General features: G+C 39.6%; 1 protein-coding gene and 1 long non-coding RNA gene across 4 annotated transcripts; one reads left to right on the top strand and one right to left on the bottom strand.

Annotated features, from left to right (window-relative positions):
• The first annotated feature begins 5,363 nt into the window (after positions 1 to 5,363).
• Positions 5,364 to 15,481, top strand: LOC131223314 (katanin p60 ATPase-containing subunit A1). 3 transcript variants are annotated; one of them, XR_009160383.1, is made up of 8 exons: positions 5,368 to 5,748; positions 7,546 to 8,038; positions 9,100 to 9,297; positions 10,568 to 10,812; positions 12,469 to 12,627; positions 12,824 to 12,911; positions 14,487 to 14,974; positions 15,293 to 15,481. XR_009160383.1 is itself a non-coding variant. In XM_058218673.1 (7 exons), exons 1-7 carry the CDS (start codon positions 5,630 to 5,632, stop codon positions 14,766 to 14,768), a joined length of 1,584 nt encoding a protein of 527 aa, XP_058074656.1. In that variant the 5' UTR covers positions 5,368 to 5,629; the 3' UTR covers positions 14,769 to 15,081. The 3 variants fall into 3 exon arrangements, 2 of the variants coding, with proteins under 2 accessions (XP_058074657.1, XP_058074656.1); XM_058218673.1 differs by lacking the exon at positions 15,293 to 15,481 and having other exon boundaries at positions 14,487 to 15,081; XM_058218674.1 differs by lacking the exons at positions 10,568 to 10,812; positions 15,293 to 15,481 and having other exon boundaries at positions 5,364 to 5,748; positions 12,524 to 12,627; positions 14,487 to 15,081.
• Positions 10,094 to 10,481, bottom strand: LOC131223316 (uncharacterized). The gene is made up of 2 exons (XR_009160384.1): positions 10,372 to 10,481; positions 10,094 to 10,269 (listed from the first exon to the last, which is right to left on the bottom strand). It is a non-coding gene; the product is annotated as an uncharacterized LOC131223316 (long non-coding RNA).
• Positions 15,482 to 19,667: the final 4,186 nt, after the last annotated feature.

Genomic DNA, 19,667 nt, shown 5'->3' with positions numbered 1-19,667 from the left:
CCATGTCTCCTACCAACTTGTTAGGCTGAGATGGCTTGGCCTGAAAACTTGATGGGAGTGTGAGCACCATGTTGTAGTCCACCATGACTAGTGGTAATGATCCAAACACTATTTCAAAATTTAGACATTGCTCCCCCAACGTTTCCAAATTTTGTTGCTCTTCAGTATTCTTGACAATGGGTATAATACTTGGGCAATTCACCATCAGAGCCACCCCACCTCTTCAAGACTGGGTGGAATTTCTTCCAACAATTTTATTGTAACAAGAAGCTCTTCGATCAACAGGTCTTCATTCGAGAAGTACTTATTAACAAGATACTCGGTCGAGTCCTTAGAATTTTTGGTATCTTTCCTGTTTTCTATACTAATTTACTGGCTTTCCACAGCTAGATAATCCGGGACATGTTTCACAACCAAATTATTCATATTTACAACCAACTACTCATCCCTTAGTTGGGGAATCCTCGACGTTTAGCGTGGTCGCATGTTCGCTGGTTGAGGCTCATTGCTTATTCTTTATGCATGGCAATTTCCTTCACTTAGCAGCGTGTCGTCTTTACCAACACCACTTTTGAGTGCGAGTCATCCCTTCAGGTATATGTAGGAATTGGGGTGACTCACCCTCCTTTAGACCTCCTCTTGGATAGGGCGAGGTTTGACTATTCTCCACCTCAGCAATGAAGCTGGCTGAGAGTGGTCACTGTGAGGCTTATACGTTCTCCGCTATTAACAGGAGCCCGCTCCTTCGATCCTCTACGAAAACCAGTGTTTGGTTTGACTAGTCGAATGTAACAGCTTGGTCGATTGGACCACCCTCGTGCACCGACTACACATGTGTGGTTCACAGTTGATGTGTGGTGCTACTCTTGACCACACTTTTGCACTTATGGCCGCCTGTTAAGACATATAATGTCTTTTGCCGAGTTGTTGTGCCACAACTTGGTGATCACAAGGCCCTAAGGTCAACCTTCTGTTGCGGTTGAGCGAGTTTCTGAAGATTGACCGTGACCATGTTGATATCCAGGCTAGGTGAAAATGGATCAGTATATAAATGATATTCCTCAAAACTACACAATTGTTAGTGGACTGGGAATGAGTTTCATGCCGCTTACAATACTCAGTCTTTTTAGCTCTTCGACCATGGGTATTTTATGGTTAATGGAAATTTTAATGAACTTCCCGGCCAATATGATATCAAAGATTTCGTCATCCCAGGTAATATCAAATGTATATACCTTATGAGTTTTCTTTGTGGTCAGTGCAGTTGCTTCCGTTCTAACCAATGCTGAACACACAAATGGCTTCTTGATCACTACCTCGACCGCAACCATCTCGTAGTTATGATCACAATAGTATGCCTTACTTGACGAGTTCTTTTGCATTGCTCCTTACCTAAAGAATGGCTTCATATCGTGATACTTTTCTTGTCAAGTCGTATAAATTTAAAATTTGTCCCAATAAGCTTTTTTTATAGAGTTTGTATTCCAAACCATCCTAGTGAGTTGTACGAACTCGGCCTCAGTCATGATTACCTTGCATCAGTCTTTTGCTTCTTGAACTGGGCAATATAGTTTTCGACCGATTCACCAAGCAACTGTCGGAAACGTGTAAGGTCAACCATGAAAATCTCATTGTCCTTATAGAAGAACTAGGCGTGGAATTTCTCCTTAATCTTTTGCGAGGTTTTAATGGAGTTTGGCAACAAATTAGAATGCCAAGTAAAGGCCACTGCGGTTAAGGAACAACCGAATAGTTGCAACTTATGATAATCATTGTTAGCCAATTCATCATATTGCATGGTAAATCGCCCTATGTGCTCTATGTTCGATTGACCAGTGTTACCCGTGAAGAGCGCAAGGTTTGTTTGATAATTCCTAGACAAGGAATACTACTGGTCGATCCATTCAGGATAAGCTTTGTGGTATACTAGAGTTGTGGTGTGGCTGAGAACTTGGCATGCCACTTCTTGGACTAGTTGCATAACTTGATCGTGATCCAGATATCCATAGGGAAAGGGTGCCCCCTAGGCATTCATTGATTTCTAACTTCAAGAATGAAGTTTTTGACCTCCTCGCTCAGGTTGCTTGAATTCAGTAGGCGGAGGCGCATTCCACGTATCCTGTGTCGGAGCAGGATATGTATTCCGTTATGGGGGAGGTACTGGCGGTATTGGCTTCCAGTTTCTAATAGAACTGACATCATCGTTTTGTTGAGGTGTATTGGGTGCCCTCTTGGCAAGGATAACCACCGTCCGATTCAAGTTCTCGGTCTGCCTGACCATCCACCTATTGAATATGTATTAGGTTCCCTCTCGTCAAGGATAACCACCATCTGGTTCAAGTTCTTGGTTTGACTAGCCATTCACCTGTTGGAGGTGTCTGCCTGAATACGCAATTGCTCTGCCCAAGCTCGTGGACGCTCTGCTTAAGCCCTCTCTTGCTCCGCAATATGCTTAATTCCCATCTGCATATCACGCAACCCAACTAATTAATATCACCTCAAGAGGATCGCTCAGAGATGAGGATGCCCCCTTCTGGCTTGGAGGATTGAGCATTGGGTTCGATGGTGAACTCATGAGTTTAGATGCTGGCTGTACCTACATTTCCTCGAGTGGAGGCAATGCAAAAGGTGTTACGGGCTCATTAGCCCCATAAGAGTTTCGGGTAACCATTCAACTCATATTTCTAAAGTTGGATCAAGTAATTAGAATCGAATCACATTGATATGTTTACCAAATCAGGTATGCCACTAGTCCTACAAAAAATTATTGCCTTTCGGTTTCAAATTCGGTCACTTGTGATATGCGTGGGTGTAATAGAACCAACTGTGCGGCTCGATTCCAATTGAGCAACTTTGACCCCAAGTGCTAAAATAAGCAGATACATCAAACTTGACTGTTTATGACCGATATATGAGGAGATCAACCACCTATTTAGCCACTCATAAGTTGTTTAAGATAATCAAACGATTATTGGAGGGTACGGTTTATCATTCGAAAATGGGTTTTACCTTGCCTTCCGTGTGAAAGGACTTTCAAATACAAAAGCAAACAAAAAAGAAACACTTACAATTGATTGCATAGAGTAACTACAAAGCACCTTTCTGAAAGAAGAATTGCTTATATTATAATGAAAATTGTCTGGTGTATAAGCATAGGTTTGGATTACCGCTAAAGGTTACAATTACTAGATTATTGTTACTCTTAATGTAGGATTACAGTATTTGTTACGCTAAGAAATGTAAAAGACAGATTATACTAAGGAACATAAAGGATAATTGATATATTTAATTTATTTAATTGGGTTGGTATAAAATACTTTTGCTATTTATAAACTCCCTTAGAATAATCACTATGCTTCTTACCACATTTAGTAGTTACAACAATGGCTTCGACACTATTCATGCCTTTCATATTCTTCCTTCTCTTCTTGGCCAATGTCTTAAATCCCGATAACCGCTCATCTCACTTCCACATTTTGCTTCTAATTTCTCAGCCACGTTATACCATCACATGACATGTATCACCTAACCAGCTGATAAAAGGAGCTTAGATATTTTCGCAAATCTTATTCATGTTATGTGGTTTGTGTGCAACTACATATTTCCATTTCTAATTAGCTCTCCCATTAATGATCAAAACAAAAGGGTACAACGAGTTCATCGACCAAAAGCCCACTATTAAAATGCATGAGTCCAACAAATTAGGAGATCGACTAAGGGGTCATTTGGCACCGTGGATTGGAGGGGATTGAAGGGGGTTTCAAATCCTTTTGGTTGTTTGGTAGCATAAAGAAACCGAGGGTTTCAAATCCAGGGGGTTTCCAATCCCGGTTTGCAATCCACCCTCAGAGCGTGGATTACACCTAAAATCATTTCAATAGTTGCAGGTGTAACATGTGTGTCACGGTACACTATCATTCTATTGGGCATATGGCCAGAGCACCGTCCAAACATTGTCCAGCACCGTCTAAACATTGTCCATATTAATCAATGATTGAAAATTGTTAGTTAGGCACTTAGACATGATCTTATGCTTGTTGTCCATCCAAGACTTTGAACTTCATCATCTTCAGGTAAAGCATTTTCAACCGGGCTTATCACAACCATAGTGTCAAAAATTATATATCTCACTACTTAGGGATGTTAAAGCTGATTTAATAATTAAATTCAAACCCATGTAAGTATACCATGCCAAGGTATTTTTGAATTAAAGTTGATTCACAGTCCGGGATGCCAAACACATTGGGAGGATTGCCAATACACGGGGTTCCAAATCCACGCTCCCAAACATGCCCTAAACAGATAGACCATGCATATAGGTTGAATATGAGCCGTTGGTCCATTTCTTTTGACCGTCCATTTTCTCTTCAGATTGGATTTTTCTTGTGCTTGGCACGTTGCCACGGATGAGATGCGAGTGCAAAAAGTGTACTCGCTCGAGTTACCGTTTCTAGGTAGATACGATTCTACCGAATCATTTTCCGACACAGGATAACTTCGCCATTCGCGCGGGTAGAGATTGACGAAACGGCTCGAGACGCGTCATTCGGCCAACTAGCTCACGTGTGAGATATCCTATACATTCATTAGGTTCGGTGAGTGAGCATGTCATGGACCAGATCAATCCGGTCCACTCGTCAAGTGGGCCACTCATGCATGAGAAAAGCGGATGTTTTGAAAAGGTGAGGCACCCCTGACGTCGTTGACAAGTGCCCCACCTGATGAGTGGCTTGGATTACTCACAAGTTTTATCTAAGAAATTGCCTCTAAAGCGACGGCAGTTAAGGAAAAAGCTTTCATTGGTCAGGATTTAGTGATGGATGGAATAAGCGCCAAAAATCTTCCCAATTGGAAGATCCCACCAACCAATATTATAACCCTTCTCAGTTGATTGTGGACCGTTGTTATACTTCTCTTCTCAACCGTTTATCAGTAGGTCACAAATCGAATGGTCGATATTCCCTGTTGAGGAGAACTTAAGATGCAGTCCATCCACAACGAGACATAAGACCAACGGTCTGGATTACTGAACTAGGTGCTTCACTTTTCATAATTTCAAACCCACGTACACTTTTGAATGATGCGAGTCACAAAGGTTCCCGCTCAGAAATTATGAAGTAGCACACGTGAAGCTCAAACCGAGTCGTCCAGGGGCCGCAGATTGGATGTGCCAGAATTCAACAATGACATGTCATTGATCGGAGGTCAGCTTCCTTCAATCAATCTGATCTTTTGATTTACAGCATATCTACAGTATTCCTCACGATTTGAACGTCTAATTTAAGTTACATGTATGGCGCGTGAGTATGAGCCATTACACTCTGTCAGAGCATCAAATGACTCCTGTAGGAACTCGATCCACGAGGGCAATTTCGTAAAAAAAATCAGCCACTCTGTCAAGGATGTTTAAACGTCTCCTTCGTCACCTGTCGCAGCAGATGGAGAAGTTCCCTCTCTCCTCCACACAAACGGCTTCTACCGTACTCTTAAACCCCTATTCGTCAGAAACGAAGTAGGACAAGAAGAAAATCGACTAAAGGAATTCGGCATTTCCAAAACCCTAGCTAGCTCTCCGATCAAAACCCTAGCCAACTCTTCAGATTCCACATATAAACCCTAGAATTGGAGAATGGTGGGCCCGCTCGCAGGCTTGCAAGATCATCTCAAGCTTGCGCGAGAGTATGCCCTAGAAGGTCTGTATGATACCGCCATCATCTTCTTTGATGGCGCCATCGCTCAGATCAACAAGTAATCTCTCTCTCTCTCTCTCTCTCTCTCTCTCTCTCTCTCTCTCTCTCCACATCGATTAGCATTTTCGCAATCGGATTCGTCTTTTGCAAAGCCTCTTAGTTTTTGCATAATTCAATTCGGGCCCGTAGATTTGTAGCCTTGTTTGTTTTTCTGTGAAATTGAATCCTTGATTGGATGGACAGCCATATTGATAGACCATAACTGAGAAGATTATGATCAGACGATTCTAGCTGTCCAATCAGTGCATGATTTGCCCATTGAAATTTGACCTTTTTTTCTCGATCTTAAAAAAAATAAAATGAATCTCAGGCTGCTGATGCAATGACTAAGATAATCTGGTTGCTGTGGTATTTAGGCCACAGCTTATCTATTTGTGCCCACTAGATTAACGGTCCTGATCACCATGGACTTGTGTTCTGGGTGCAGAAGAAATGGAGAAGTTGCTAGCAAACCTTATCCGTATGTTAATTCATTTCTGAAGTCCATCTAAAAAATCATGGTTTTTTTTTTTTTTCCTGATAAAATTGGCAAATAAAACTGACAAATACACCCATCCTTCCCACTTTTGGTTATGCAAGGGTGCAAGTTGCACTGATGCATGACTAAAAGCAGAAATGTGGGTGTGTTAATCAGCTAGAGTGGGTGAAAACAATTACCCTTTCTTTTGTTGTTTGTATAAGTTCCTCACCTGCTTTAGAGATGTCATTGCACCTAAAATGTACCAAAACACTTTAGAAAGGTTGGTATGTAGTTTCAATTGTGGATTTGTAATCGTTCCATCTTTTCTTGATATCGCACATTGTTATTATATGCTTCACATGGCACATAACAAGGGCACTACATATGCACAAGAATGTCTTGTTGGAGATGCATGTTGGGTACATTCTGAGACAGCCCATTACCAATTTCAAAAAAGAAAACCCTACAAAATTATCATTTTTTGAAAAAAATTATTTAATATTTGCACTATCTTCTTCTATTTCCAATCATATGGATAAAAACTTCCATATATTTGCTTTTATGAACTGATATTTATATAGATGACTATATGGACATGTTATGTGTCGGGTTTTCTAGGCTCCTTGTGTTGAACACCTCTCGTCTAGGTCTGACAACAAAACACGTGTCCATGTCTAATTTACAACATGCATTGTTTCCAAATTTCATTGATCTTTGGTATTGATTATAACTCAAATACACAATTCACACAAGTTATTTGCCATATGATTAAATTTTTTTTTGCTCAAAAGTTGGTTGCATTGCAGGTTTTCAATTACTTTTATGAAATCACTAAAGGTGTGTTTGGTTGCATCAAATTTCATGATTATACCACTTTGGCGCAGGACAACTAACCACTTGCTCTAAAAGCTTGAACTGATAGAGCGTGGCGAATCAATCCATTTATCTTATAGCCTAGGCCTCACATCCCATGGGTTAGGTCCTCGGCCAAACCCCCTTCGTGGGCCTCCCATCACATGGGTTCCCCCTCACATGGGCCGCCCACCCGAGTGTGTCCCTGCATAGGCCACCCCACTCGAGCCCGGCGTGAAAATGCCCATGCATTACTTAAGTCTAATTTAGTGCAAAGTTTCATGATTTTTTATGAAAATTAGTGCAACCAAACACTCCCTAAATAATTTACAATGATATTATTTAGTAAATTTTGAATTGAATTTTTGTAGCCATTGGTTAAAATTCAAAATGCATGTAAAGATTGATTTATAACTTACATCCACATCTGCTGGTACTGTATTATCGTCTCACTTTTTTGTCCTTATTTTTCTTTGTTTTCAGGCACCTAAGCACTCTCGATGATCCTTCACTTCGTACGAAATGGATGAATTGCAAGAAAGGTCTTTCTGAGGAAATAGACATTGTGAAACAGTTGGATGCAGAAAGAAGGTCCTTCAAGGAAATTCCAGGGATCGGGCGATCTTCTTCACCCCCAATTCGTGTTAAATCAGGAGGCTTTGTGTTCCAACCTCTGGATGAGTACCCAACTTCCTCAGGTGCCCCCATGGATGACCCTGATGTTTGGAGACCGCCCAGCAGGGACACTCATGGAAGTAGAAGACCAACAAGGGCTGGCCAAGCGAGCATGAGAAAATCTACACAAGATGCAACGTGGGCTCGTGGTTCAACTAGGCCAGGAACTGTTGGTCGCGGAGCAAAGTCTAATGCCTCAAGCAGAACTAGCACTGGAGTTCGCTCATCAACTGCTTCAGGACTGCCTGCTAAAAAAGGCACTGCCTCTGGCAGATCCAATGCGAGTAAAACAGATTCTTTGGTGAGTTCTGTTGATTTGAAACTATGTTAACAAATTGCAGGCTTTATCTATCATATTTGTGAAACAGTTGGATGCTGGGCGTGCTTGGTTGCTTATTTGTAATTTCTTGGCTGAATAATTTCCTGATTTTTATAAAAATTAAGTTTGGTTCACACCTGTTTGGTTGGTTTTTACATTCCCTAAGAATTCCATTCATCCATAAAAGAAAAACTTGCCCTACCTTTTTCCCTGAATGTAAAAAACCTAGGGAATTGAAACAAAACTCTTGACTTTTGCCAGTTTCCTCAGAAAAGACTATCAACCAAAAAAAAAGTCATTCCTGGAGAAATACTATACCAACTCTAACATTCTCCATGAAACATGAACCATGGAATGAATTCCCTAGCAACCAAACAGTAGGGCATTATATAGCATGATGTATCTCTTTATTTGTTTTTCAGTTTCTTGCCCATGATTAACCTTGACAGTTTTTGTCCGAGCCACTGGTTGATGCTAGTTGCTGGAACTCATTTGCAATAAAATAATTAAATTTTGTATATGAGGAACACATTTAAGTGTGATTTACACATTCTTCTCTTGTGATCACTTTTCTTAGTGGCAAGTCTTGCTCTTACAATAGCTTCATTGATATGTTGGATATTGTGGTTGCAACCATTACTGATGGTAGAATCATTATGCTTTTATATTTGTGGAAACATATGCATTGTTTTGAGGGCATCTTAGCCAATGTTCTCTCTCTAAGGATGAGGAATATAGCTGGTCTCTTTGGCTCAAGATGTGTTTGACATTAGCTACAGTGTGGCTATCTTAATAGAGCAAAAGTTAGAATCCTTTCTATCAAGAGTGTTTTGCAGATCACAATTTTTTTCTATTGAATGTAATAAAATTTATTTCTGTTTTCGTTCTCTGTGCTCCATCCACATTAGCTATGCCACATTCCTCATTGACCTATACTTCCACATTATGACTTTGGTTATTCATACTGTTTTCATGTCTGCTAGATGTTCGGTAATATTTGACCTTTACATATCATGGTTGTGTTTTACATGCGATGTTGGCAGAATGGTGATGCAGATGAAGGAAAGTCAAGGAAGGGACAGTATGAAGGACCTGATCCGGACTTGGCTGCAATGCTTGAAAGGGATGTCTTGGAGACCAGCCCTGGTGTAAGATGGGATGATGTTGCAGGACTTTCGGAAGCTAAAAGACTTTTGGAGGAAGCTGTGGTCCTTCCTTTGTGGATGCCTGAGTATTTTCAGGTAGTCACAGTTCCATTACTCCTGAATGCAAACCATTAATGATACATTCAATTTCACCTGCCAATCATATACTCAAGGAGTTCTATTTATTTCTTATTGTTGAGGGAAACACAAGATAATGTTATCATTGGTTGAGCATGAATCTTGTGGAAGGTGGCAGCGGATTTCTGGCACCATTTTTTCCATAGCAAACAGTAATCTGCTTTTATCCTGCCCAGTGTAATGTGATGAAATGCAGGAGCAGTTGATCATCATCTTCACCACCACCACTGCTACCATCATCATCTGCCAATCATATACTCAGGGAGTTCTATTTATTTCTTATTGTTGAGTGAAACACAAGATAATCATATCATCAATTGAGCATGAATATTGTGCAAGGTGGCAGTGGATTTCTGATACCATTTTTTTCCCCAAAGCAAACAGTAATCAGCTTTTATCCTGCCCAGTTTAATGTGATGAAATGCAGGAGCAGTTGATCATCATCTTCATCACCACCACTGCTACCATCATCATTGTGGCCTTGTCCCGACTATTTGGGGTCGGTTATAGGAGCACTTGATTTTTTTTTTAGAAGGGTTATAGGATTACAGTCATAATTGAGGGGGCATGCTGATGAAGATATCCACTTTTTCTTTTTAGCATACTCTGACACCTTGAAGAAAGGGATGGTTCATATTCATATTAATGCATTGTTGAAATATTGTATACTATTGCAGAATGATTGCTTTGAGCCACAAGTTGCTGTGTTCTGATATACATAAAATTCATCCACAAGTCAAATTTACATAATATGTTCTTTTTTTCTTCCATTTAGTTTTATGAGCTACAAGAGTTTTAAAAAGTTCAGTTTCATTCTTCATGGATTTAGGTCCTAAAGTTTTCAACTTTTGCCCCAGGGAGTTGCAGACTTTTTTCCCCCTTTTTTCCCTTGAATCAAATTCTGAGAATTCGGTGAGATCATTATGATACCTAAATTCCTAGAATAGTAAGGAAGAGAATGAAAGCTTCCAAAATGTTCCCCCTTTTTTCCCTTGAATCAATTCTGAGAATTCGGTGAGATCATTATGATACCTAAATTCCTAGAATAGTAAGGAAGATAATGAAAGCTTCCAAAATGTTCTTGATCATGAAAATTGTTAGACGTAATAGTTGAGATCATGGTGATAGAGTAATTCAACCAAGGTTAGTTTTGAGTATCCAGAGTCTTTTTTCATCATGCAAACATCTAATAGGCAGGCTAACATCTTCTCCTCCTACATTTTGACAGGGTATTCGCCGACCATGGAAAGGAGTTCTTATGTTTGGCCCTCCTGGTACTGGAAAGACACTTCTAGCTAAAGCAGTTGCTACAGAATGTGGAACAACATTTTTCAATGTTTCCTCTGCTACCCTAGCTTCAAAATGGCGCGGGGAGAGTGAGCGCATGGTTCGATGCTTGTTTGACCTTGCAAGAGCTTATGCTCCAAGTACAATTTTTATCGATGAGATTGACTCTCTTTGCAATGCTCGGGGGTAGGCACCTAAAAGTGTTTTTTTACCCCACTGTGTAACACATTCATACTATATACATGCATTCATGCATGTCCATGCATGCAAGTCTTTATTCTCTTTAGCAATCTTGGATAATAGCATTTCATGCACATATGTGTATTCCCATGGGTGGTTAATCTCTATTATATATAACATGTGTGGCCAGGGATAAAATTTCCCACACGATTAGTTTTTGAAAGAGGTAAAATTTTGCCTTTTTTGAGGATATGGGATGGATTTTTGGTCCAAAGAATCGGTTTTTAGGTAATTTAATTAGGTGTAGTTGCAGCCGACCATCTGGTGAATGATGCTCTCCCAACTTTTAGAACGAGAATAAGATGGTTGATGCACAAGACTAATAAATTATGCAGTTCGAATATCATGAACTCAAGATAAACCATACAAATTGTGAGATCTCAGTTAGAGAGATTGTGAACAAAAATTATATTGATTTGATATCCTATCTGGTTGATTGGTGGATATTTAATGAATGGCAAAATGAAGAAAGTCAAGTGTCCAAATTCAACAAACAAATACGTACTAATCAGAGGTTAGAAACAGTAGATCAATCTGAACTTTGGAAACTAACTTAAACAATATGGGTCATACTACTTGGATGGTTTGATTAAATTACTGTATGCCATGTGTACAATTTCAAGGAGCTTGAGAATTGACCATCACATTGCCAAAGTATTGAATGACTCCCTTTTAAAACCACTTCATCCCTTTCCCATATCCTGCAAACCACTTTGGCTCTCCACGCGTATTTAGCAAAATGCTGCATTGCCAAAAAAAAAAGAAGTTATGGGAAATGTTCAGGTTAATTTGGTCTTGATTGTTAAAAATGGTAAAAAATCCAGTCAAAAAAAGGCAGACACCAAAAATATGGAGAATAAAAAGTTTGGTTTTATTGGGTTCCCATTCAATAAAACAAAATGAAAAGAAAGGGCTATGTATGCATGTGTTGTGTGTCGTGCGTGTGTTTGTATTATATTTAAATAAGGTTAAAGTAAAAAATCTGTTAAACTGATTAAAATTTCTAAATGCATAAATAGGTAATTGAATAGTGGGTTAATGCTATTCTTTGCCTCTCGTAAATCCTTCCTTTTCAACTATTCCCCATATAAATTGATCTATCTCTGAAATCTTCCACCGTTTGCTCAATTGTATTAATGATGGCGACCACCAATTTCTATTTATAAATTGCCTCTGAAAGTTCTTTTGGGTAAAGCCTTCTTTTTTTGGAAAAAAGTTGTGTTTTTTTTTTTCTTGGTTTGCCCAATAAAATGAGTTTTTTTTTTTTTTTTTTTTTGTCTTATGAAAATTACAGAGTTTTAAACTGTCAGTCAATTACATGAGGTTTTTTATTTTTTGGGAAAAATATGGAGTTTTGCTAGAGCATAGTGCACGCCTAGCGTAGAGGTACTTCCTCTCTCTCTCTCTCTCTCTCTCTCTCTCTCTCTCTCTCTCTCCCTCCCCTCCTTTTTTGGCATAGAAATGAACACCCATCAAGTAATAGTTATGTTGACATTATGCTAGTAAAATGGGACCTCTACTGGGTTCATACCTTTGCTAGTTTGGTTTGGTAATAGTGATTATAAAGTGTAGTATTGATTATAAACAAGGTGGATTGTACAGGGCTTCAGGAGAGCATGAATCATCCAGAAGGGTGAAGTCTGAACTTCTAGTTCAGGTAGATGGTGTTAACAACAGCTCTACTGGTGAAGATGGTGCAAGGAAAATAGTGATGGTGTTGGCAGCTACTAATTTTCCATGGGACATAGATGAGGCACTCAGGTTGGAAGCCGTCTGAACTCTCGCCAGAGTGATGTGGATTGTATTATTGTTTCTCATCCAAGTATTAGAATATTTTTTCGCCGTTTGTTTTTGTTTTTATTTTTACAGGAAAACTGTTCAGTTTATATCTTTAAACTGGGTCATCTTCACTGTAATATGCTTGGCTTAATATGGGCTTTTGTCTGATATAATGCAGAAGAAGGTTGGAAAAGCGAATATATATACCTCTTCCAAACTTTGAGAGTCGTAAGGAGCTTATCCGGATTAACCTTAAAACTGTTGAGGTAAAATGCTTGTACTTGTATTCGTGTGCAGCAAGAAATTTTAACCTGTCATCATTCAAGTTTGTTGATAAATCTCAATCTTCAGATATCTTTTGTGTTGGAAAATTATGCTTTCTGATCAACTTATAATGTCAGAGATCTTGCAGTGCTATGCATTTCCTGTGTATGTAGAAGAGGGAGACACTGAAGAAAAATACCAATAAATAATAAGAAATACCAATGTTCTTCCTCTTTCTTCTTCTCCGTATTGTTTGCCAAAGAGAAAGCAAGAGAAATCTATTGAGTCAGATGAGAAAAACAGAGATTCACTCACACACTCAAAGATAGACATTGGTAGGGAGGGAGGGGGTAAAAATGCCAATGCTAATGGCTCTACGTATAGTAGAGCTGATAATCTGCCAGATTCTGCAAACCCCAGAGGCATGTCAAGAGGTCAGCTAAGCACATTGCACTTTTTATTTGCAACCACAAACCTTCCAAAAAATACAATTCATTGGTTCACATAATGCAGTCTGAAGAAAGAATGTTTCAAACAGAGAATGCCAGCTATAGAAATAGCAAGAGCAGAATTGTCCGCTAGAGGAAAAACGATTTACGTGTGAGTTTGAATGTAAGATCAGAATTGACACGTGGTCAGAGGTGCCGAAGAGACCTTGATCTCCTTTCTTTCTTTCTTCTTTTATCAATTGTAAAAGAATTTTCTTGGTAGGGGAAAATATGTTAAAGAGAAAATTGCAGTTTAGCAAATCATTAAAGACTGAACATCTAAAGACATGGATAATAAGCAGTTGTCATATGGTGAAATGAAGTGATAACTGTGTCCTGTTGCTGTTTAAGGGAGCAATCAATGGTTAGTAGAGGTCACTGGAAGCAATACTGGCATTTTTCTCCTAGGCATGGTTTTTACCGTCAAATCTAGTCCCATGAGTGGAAGTGGTTTTTGCCTTCAGTTGACTGATAATAGGTAGAACTCGTTCCACCACATTATCTAGCTTCTTCAATGTGTTGTAGTGATCTGCTTAGCTGTCTCTTGGTAACCGGTCTTAAGGACTTGGATTGGGTAGCTTCATTTTTTCTGCCTTAGATACATTTTCTTCCTTTCTTTTTAAAAAAATTATCGTGGATCAACAGAAGAAAAAGAATAAGAAAAAAGGAGAGTGATCTGGTTTGGACCAATGTTTAACTACTGGGTCCATCGCAAACCGTAAATATGGCTGCTCTGATGCCAGTTGAACTGGTCTGGTCCAGGGCTCCATGCACAAGAGCACAATCCTAACTTTCCCTTACTCCTATGGTGTACATTCCTTTTTCTCTCTTCCTCATGCACATAAAATTATGAAACTGCCATGGAAGGAGACGAGTCCATGAAGCGCACATTATTTAGGCCCGAGTTGTGTGCTGACTAAGCCACTTCAGACCATAGCATTACTCAAAAAGTCTAATTTAAATCCTCAGTTGCATTGGATATATGCTATTTAGGCTTGAGTTTGAGAAAAAAAGATGGAAGTTGCCTTGAAGTTGATCTTATTTTCATTTGATGCACTTCTATTATCCATCTTCAATTGCTATGAATAGGTTGCTCCTGATGTAAATATTGATGGGGTGGCCCGCCGTACAGAAGGTTATAGTGGAGATGATCTTACAAACGTTTGTCGAGATGCTTCCTTGAATGGCATGAGGCGTAAGATTGCAGGCAAAACACGGGATGAGATCAAGAACATGTCCAAGGATGAGATTTCAAAGGACCCAGTTGCCATGTGTGACTTCGAAGAAGCTCTGACCAAGGTCCAGCGCAGTGTTTCAGCAGCTGACATAGAACGCCATGAGAAGTGGTTTTCAGAGTTTGGATCGGCATGAAATCTCAGGGGAATGCCGAAGTCACTCAGCGTACCTGTTGGTCCTTCCGGTTCACATTTATTGATGTTTGAATGGTTTTGTGGCCGACCCCAATTTGTTGGGGAATGAGGCTTAGATGGTGATGTGATTTTGAATGTCTTTTTTTTTTTTTTTTTTTCTGGCAGTTTTAATCCCTGCAGATGTGTTGAAGAGAATATCCCAATTCCGTAAGTGTTTCTTATTTGTTGACAGTTTGACAATCCATTCTAATGTAATGGAATTCTTTACTCTGAAATACTCTAGTGCCTGCTTGGTTGCCACACGAGAACAGTTATGATTTCTGCCCATTTTTGTGTTATTTATGATTTTGGGTGCCACTTTTGAAACAAAGGCATTGTTTTTTAAACAAAAAAGAGGGCCTTCTTAGGGTTGTAAATTAATAGCAAGAAAGTAGTTCTTACTTGGAAAAAAAGGAAGGAAGGAGATTTTATACCCCTTAAACTCTCCCTCCCTTCCTACGGTTGATTATGATGATTGATGCCCAGATGATAGTGATTCCTAGATGACGACGACGACGACAACAACGATAATGCTTAGATGGTGGTGATGGTTATTATGCCTAAACGATGATGCTCAAATAGTGATGATGATGATGATAGGCAAATGAGGATGGTGATTTATGATGCCCTGATGATGCTGCCCAAATGGTAACGATGATATCCAGATGGTGACGATGATAATGATAATGATGATGATTATGTCTGGATGATGCTGGTGCTTGTTGATGTTTGATGATGATTATGCCTGGATGTTGATGATGCAGGGATGGTGATGGTGATGCCCCACATGATGACAACGATATCTGAATGCTGATGGTGATGATGGTTATATTGATGTTAATGATAAAGCTTGGCTGATGATAATGGTGATGCTAGGGAGATCATCTTCATCCCATGTTTTTGTTTTTATTTTTATTTTTTTTATATATTCAATGTTTTCTAATATTGATATTCAAATAAAATTGTAAAGAAAACACGCTAAAAGAGACGGTGAACAAATCATGTAGGCCTGCAGCCCACGACACCTAGCTTATTCAATCAATGAAGTTGCCGAAGTCCGGTTCTTTTTAACTGGAGAGAATGATGCAGGCCCACGGCTCACTGTAGGGCCCAATAATAAAATGTACGCCCACAGCTCACTGGACCCAACATGAGATTATTTTTAACTGTCTATTTATAAAATTGAGGTCTAAGTATAAAAATTCGTAATTTACTAGCCAATCGGAGGAATTCACACATCTTCGCAAAGTGTGTACTCCGTTAGATTGGATCAGAGACATACACACACCAGGGGACCCCCACAAGCTGTTTGGACGATTTTATTGGTGGCACTTCCCATCTCAATCGGAAACGGATTGGCTACTCCCTCTGACACCAGCCCCGTGGCTGGTGGTCGGTGCTCTGTGGGCCCACCATGATGTATGTGTTTCATCCATTCTGTTCACCCATTTTTAAAGATCATTTTAGGATTTTTCCCAAAAATGAGAGGTATGGAAATCTCAGGTGAACCGCACCACATGAAAACAATAGTGATTGGATATCCACCATTAAAATCCTCCTAAGGCCCACTGTACTGTTTATTTGACATCCAATCTGTTGATTAGGTCATACAGGCCCAGATGAAGGGAAAAAACAAAAATAAGCTTGATCCAAAACTTTTATGGCCCCCAAAATGTTTTTAATGGTCGACGCTCATTCAACACTATTTCCTTTAATGTGGTCCAATTGAAATTGGGATGTACCTCATTTTTGGTATCATACTGTAAAATGATCTGTAAAAATAGATGGACGGAATGGATGAAACACATACATCATGGTGGGCCACTCAGAGCACCGACCACCAGCCATTGGCTGGTGTCAGGGGGAGTAGCCAATCCGTTTCCATCTCAATCACCTGAGTCTTGAATCAGCCTTATTTTTGTGGCCTGGGTCCAAATATCGCTGGCACCTGATGGATAGGTTGGAACTCATTCACTTGAACTCCTCCAGCCACCCAACGTAACTCCGTAGTCACGCAAGCGTTTTCGGATTTTATTTTATTTATTTATTTTTTTAAAAAGAGCAGTTAAAAATTTACAACGGTCCAAGTTCAGCTCACATGATGAATGGCCTGGATCTCTAACACGTGTGCGGTGAGCTCGGATGTCTAAGGCGCGTTCCTGTCGTTGAATCCCGACTCTTCTAGTAATGTCAAAGTCATACTATGCAATAAGCATGTCATTGTTCGAGATTCTCCCACATGAGAAAGCTTGCACTATGGTTTCTACACATGCGCTCAGCAATCTCTAGCCGTCCGATTGCTAGATATCTGGGTCCTTACTCTTGCTCTTGCTCTGAGTATATGCGTATGGGCCATGATATTCTCAGTTCCTCAGAAAAGGGGTATTTTATTGCCCATGTGAAGCCCACCGTCTTATGTGTGTGACATCTGATCCGTGCATCAAGTGACCACACAACCCAAAACAATCAAAAACCTTAAATTCATGTGGTGGTCCAGATGATAGTTGGATCTGCCTGATTTTTTAAAGGGTTCAGCGTTCATGATGGGGCTACCTGCTGGACATGTTAGATGCCGGACAGACCATGATGGGTCCCGCACTCGAGCCTTGTGGAAAAAGCTTATTCTATAAGGGACTTATGCAAGAACCAGCCTCATTTTTTAAGTTGCTTATGCTCTGATTGAGCTCTTGGCCGCTGCCTCATTGTTCAAGGTGCAGTTCTCTGTTTTTGTGGCGTGTTTGCTTCGAAGGAGTGTTGGTTGCAGGTCAGCCCGCGCTTGTTTGTTCCTTGTGCTAGGCCGGCTTTCTCTTCTTTTGTGCAGTTGTTTGAAGTGGTTTTGCTGTTTCGTTCTACATGTATATGCTTTGCTTGGATATATATGTCAGACTAAGCCCAATTTGTGGGGCCCGTATGCAGGTTGTAATTTCATTTCATTTATGATAAGATTGTGTTTGTGGTGAAAAAAACAAAAAGGTTGCTTATGCTCGTTGCCAGGGTAGCAAATGAGCTAGAATGCCGAGCCCGGATGCATTGGTCTTGAGCTTTGAGGTCCATGGCTCGAATCTGGGGCTGATTTTTAGGGCCTTAACTCAGCTTCTTAGTTCATGGCCCAGTTTCCGCCCTTGTTGCATTGCAAGGGCTGGCAGGAAAAAAAAAAAAAAACATGCATGCGTGAAGTTGCATGCGTGAAGTTACCGCCCTCCCTCTCATAACCTTCATCACCCAAGGCTGTCGTTTTTTTCTTCCTTCAACAACGCAAAAGCCTTATAAAGTTATAAACCATCCATTCTCCTCTCTCTCTCTCTCTCTACCATGAGGAACTTCAAGCCTAATCTCCTGCCTCTTTTATTTTCTTCTCTTCATCTCGCTCACCGGTAGCCTGAGAGCTGACTTGGGTGAAGGTACTTGGAAAAACTCCCGTTGTGGTCGAGTTTCTACTCATTGTACTATTAGTTGTTGTTGTTGTTGTTGATGGCGGTGGTGGTGGTCATGTTTGTAGATATAATTTGTAGTATGATGAGTTGCGGACACGGAACATTAAGATAAACTCGGATAGCGTATTCGGATATGACTGCGAGTGCAAGCATGGATGGAAGCAGTACCCGAGCTGGATATGGTCCTCGCCATTCCCCCCATGCGTCGTCCCCAACTGTCAGTCTCTCTCTCTCTCTCTCTCTGGTTTGGCAATGTTACCTACCATTACAGCGCAACATGATGTAGAGTGGGCCGCAGACCTATTAATCTTGGTACAAACGGACTGAAAGAAGCCCCAGTGGAAGTTGACTTATTCCATAAGATCTAAGTCCAATCCTACATGAGGCATGATGTAATTAAGGCTTAAGTGCATTTGGGTTGAAGAAATTCAATCCGGACATGGAGAAATTGTCATTTGAAGTGTGAACCGTAAATCAATTATAACTTTTCATTCGGGTATGATTGACTAATGAATTTTGACTTAACAGACCATCTGAGATGAACAAACCCTTGTAAGTGGTCGTGTCGCTATGTTTTGCGAGGAAGCGCTACATTCCAATTCAAAATTGCAGTTTTACAAATATTTTCTATTTTTAATAAGTTTTAAATTAGGCTTATCTCATTCCTTTTAGAGTTCTAGTATATGGTGTATTTTCACGAATTACTTCTAATCATGAATCATCCCATATGATTAAATTAAAACTTTTTTACTTTTAGTAAATTTACTATTACGGATAAATTCTAGTAAAAAAGAATTAGGACTCTTAATTAGGATTTACATATTATTATTTAAAGCATTGCAATTTTATTTTAATGAGAACATTAATAAGATATTTAGAATTTTTATGTTTACTTTTTTATTTATTTGTGAATTCAAGAGTCACTACACCTTCTAAATATAAGATTCATTCCATATAAAGGAGACAACATTATTTCTCTATTCATCTTTCACGCTTTCCCTATATGTCATGACAATAAAAGAAAAGAGATTGACGAGAATATAAGAACTCTTTTTCTCACATCCTGTATGCAAATAACTCTCTCATGAAAAGATTATCTTTCTCTACATATGCTTTCTCTTTTATAAACCGCACACTCCACACACATACCATAATACCCCACAACGTTTTTTTATTATTTATAAAATGGCCACACATTACAACTATCAAGAGCCATGGGCTGTCCTAACTGTTAATTAGGCGCTTTATTAGGTAATGCTCACTTCTAACATTCCATGTACCAAAGCTGGTGGCAGTAAAATCACGTAGCAATTCTGACATGTAAGTTGACTTTGGAACCAATCCACTGTAAGTTGAATTTGGAATGTTAGGATTTTATTTTCAAGGGTCTGGTTTTACCAAAAAAAAAAAAACAACGGTTTGGTGAT

Source organism: Magnolia sinica, chromosome 13, assembly GCF_029962835.1.
Source record: "Magnolia sinica isolate HGM2019 chromosome 13, MsV1, whole genome shotgun sequence".
NCBI classification, from domain to species: Eukaryota; Viridiplantae; Streptophyta; class Magnoliopsida; order Magnoliales; family Magnoliaceae; genus Magnolia; species Magnolia sinica.
Note: the sequence above shows the minus strand (reverse complement) of the source record. Positions and strands in the feature narration are given on the sequence as shown.

Bases quoted from the DNA above. Each gene is read 5' to 3' on its own strand.
- LOC131223314 (XM_058218673.1), top strand. From the start codon at position 5,630: ATGGTGGGCCCGCTCGCAGGCTTGCAAGATCATCTCAAGCTTGCGCGA. The intron at 9,298-10,567 runs GTAGTCACAGTT...ACATTTTGACAG, and splicing joins GGATGCCTGAGTATTTTCAG to GGTATTCGCCGACCATGGAA. The intron at 12,628-12,823 runs GTTGGAAGCCGT...GATATAATGCAG, and splicing joins GACATAGATGAGGCACTCAG to AAGAAGGTTGGAAAAGCGAA.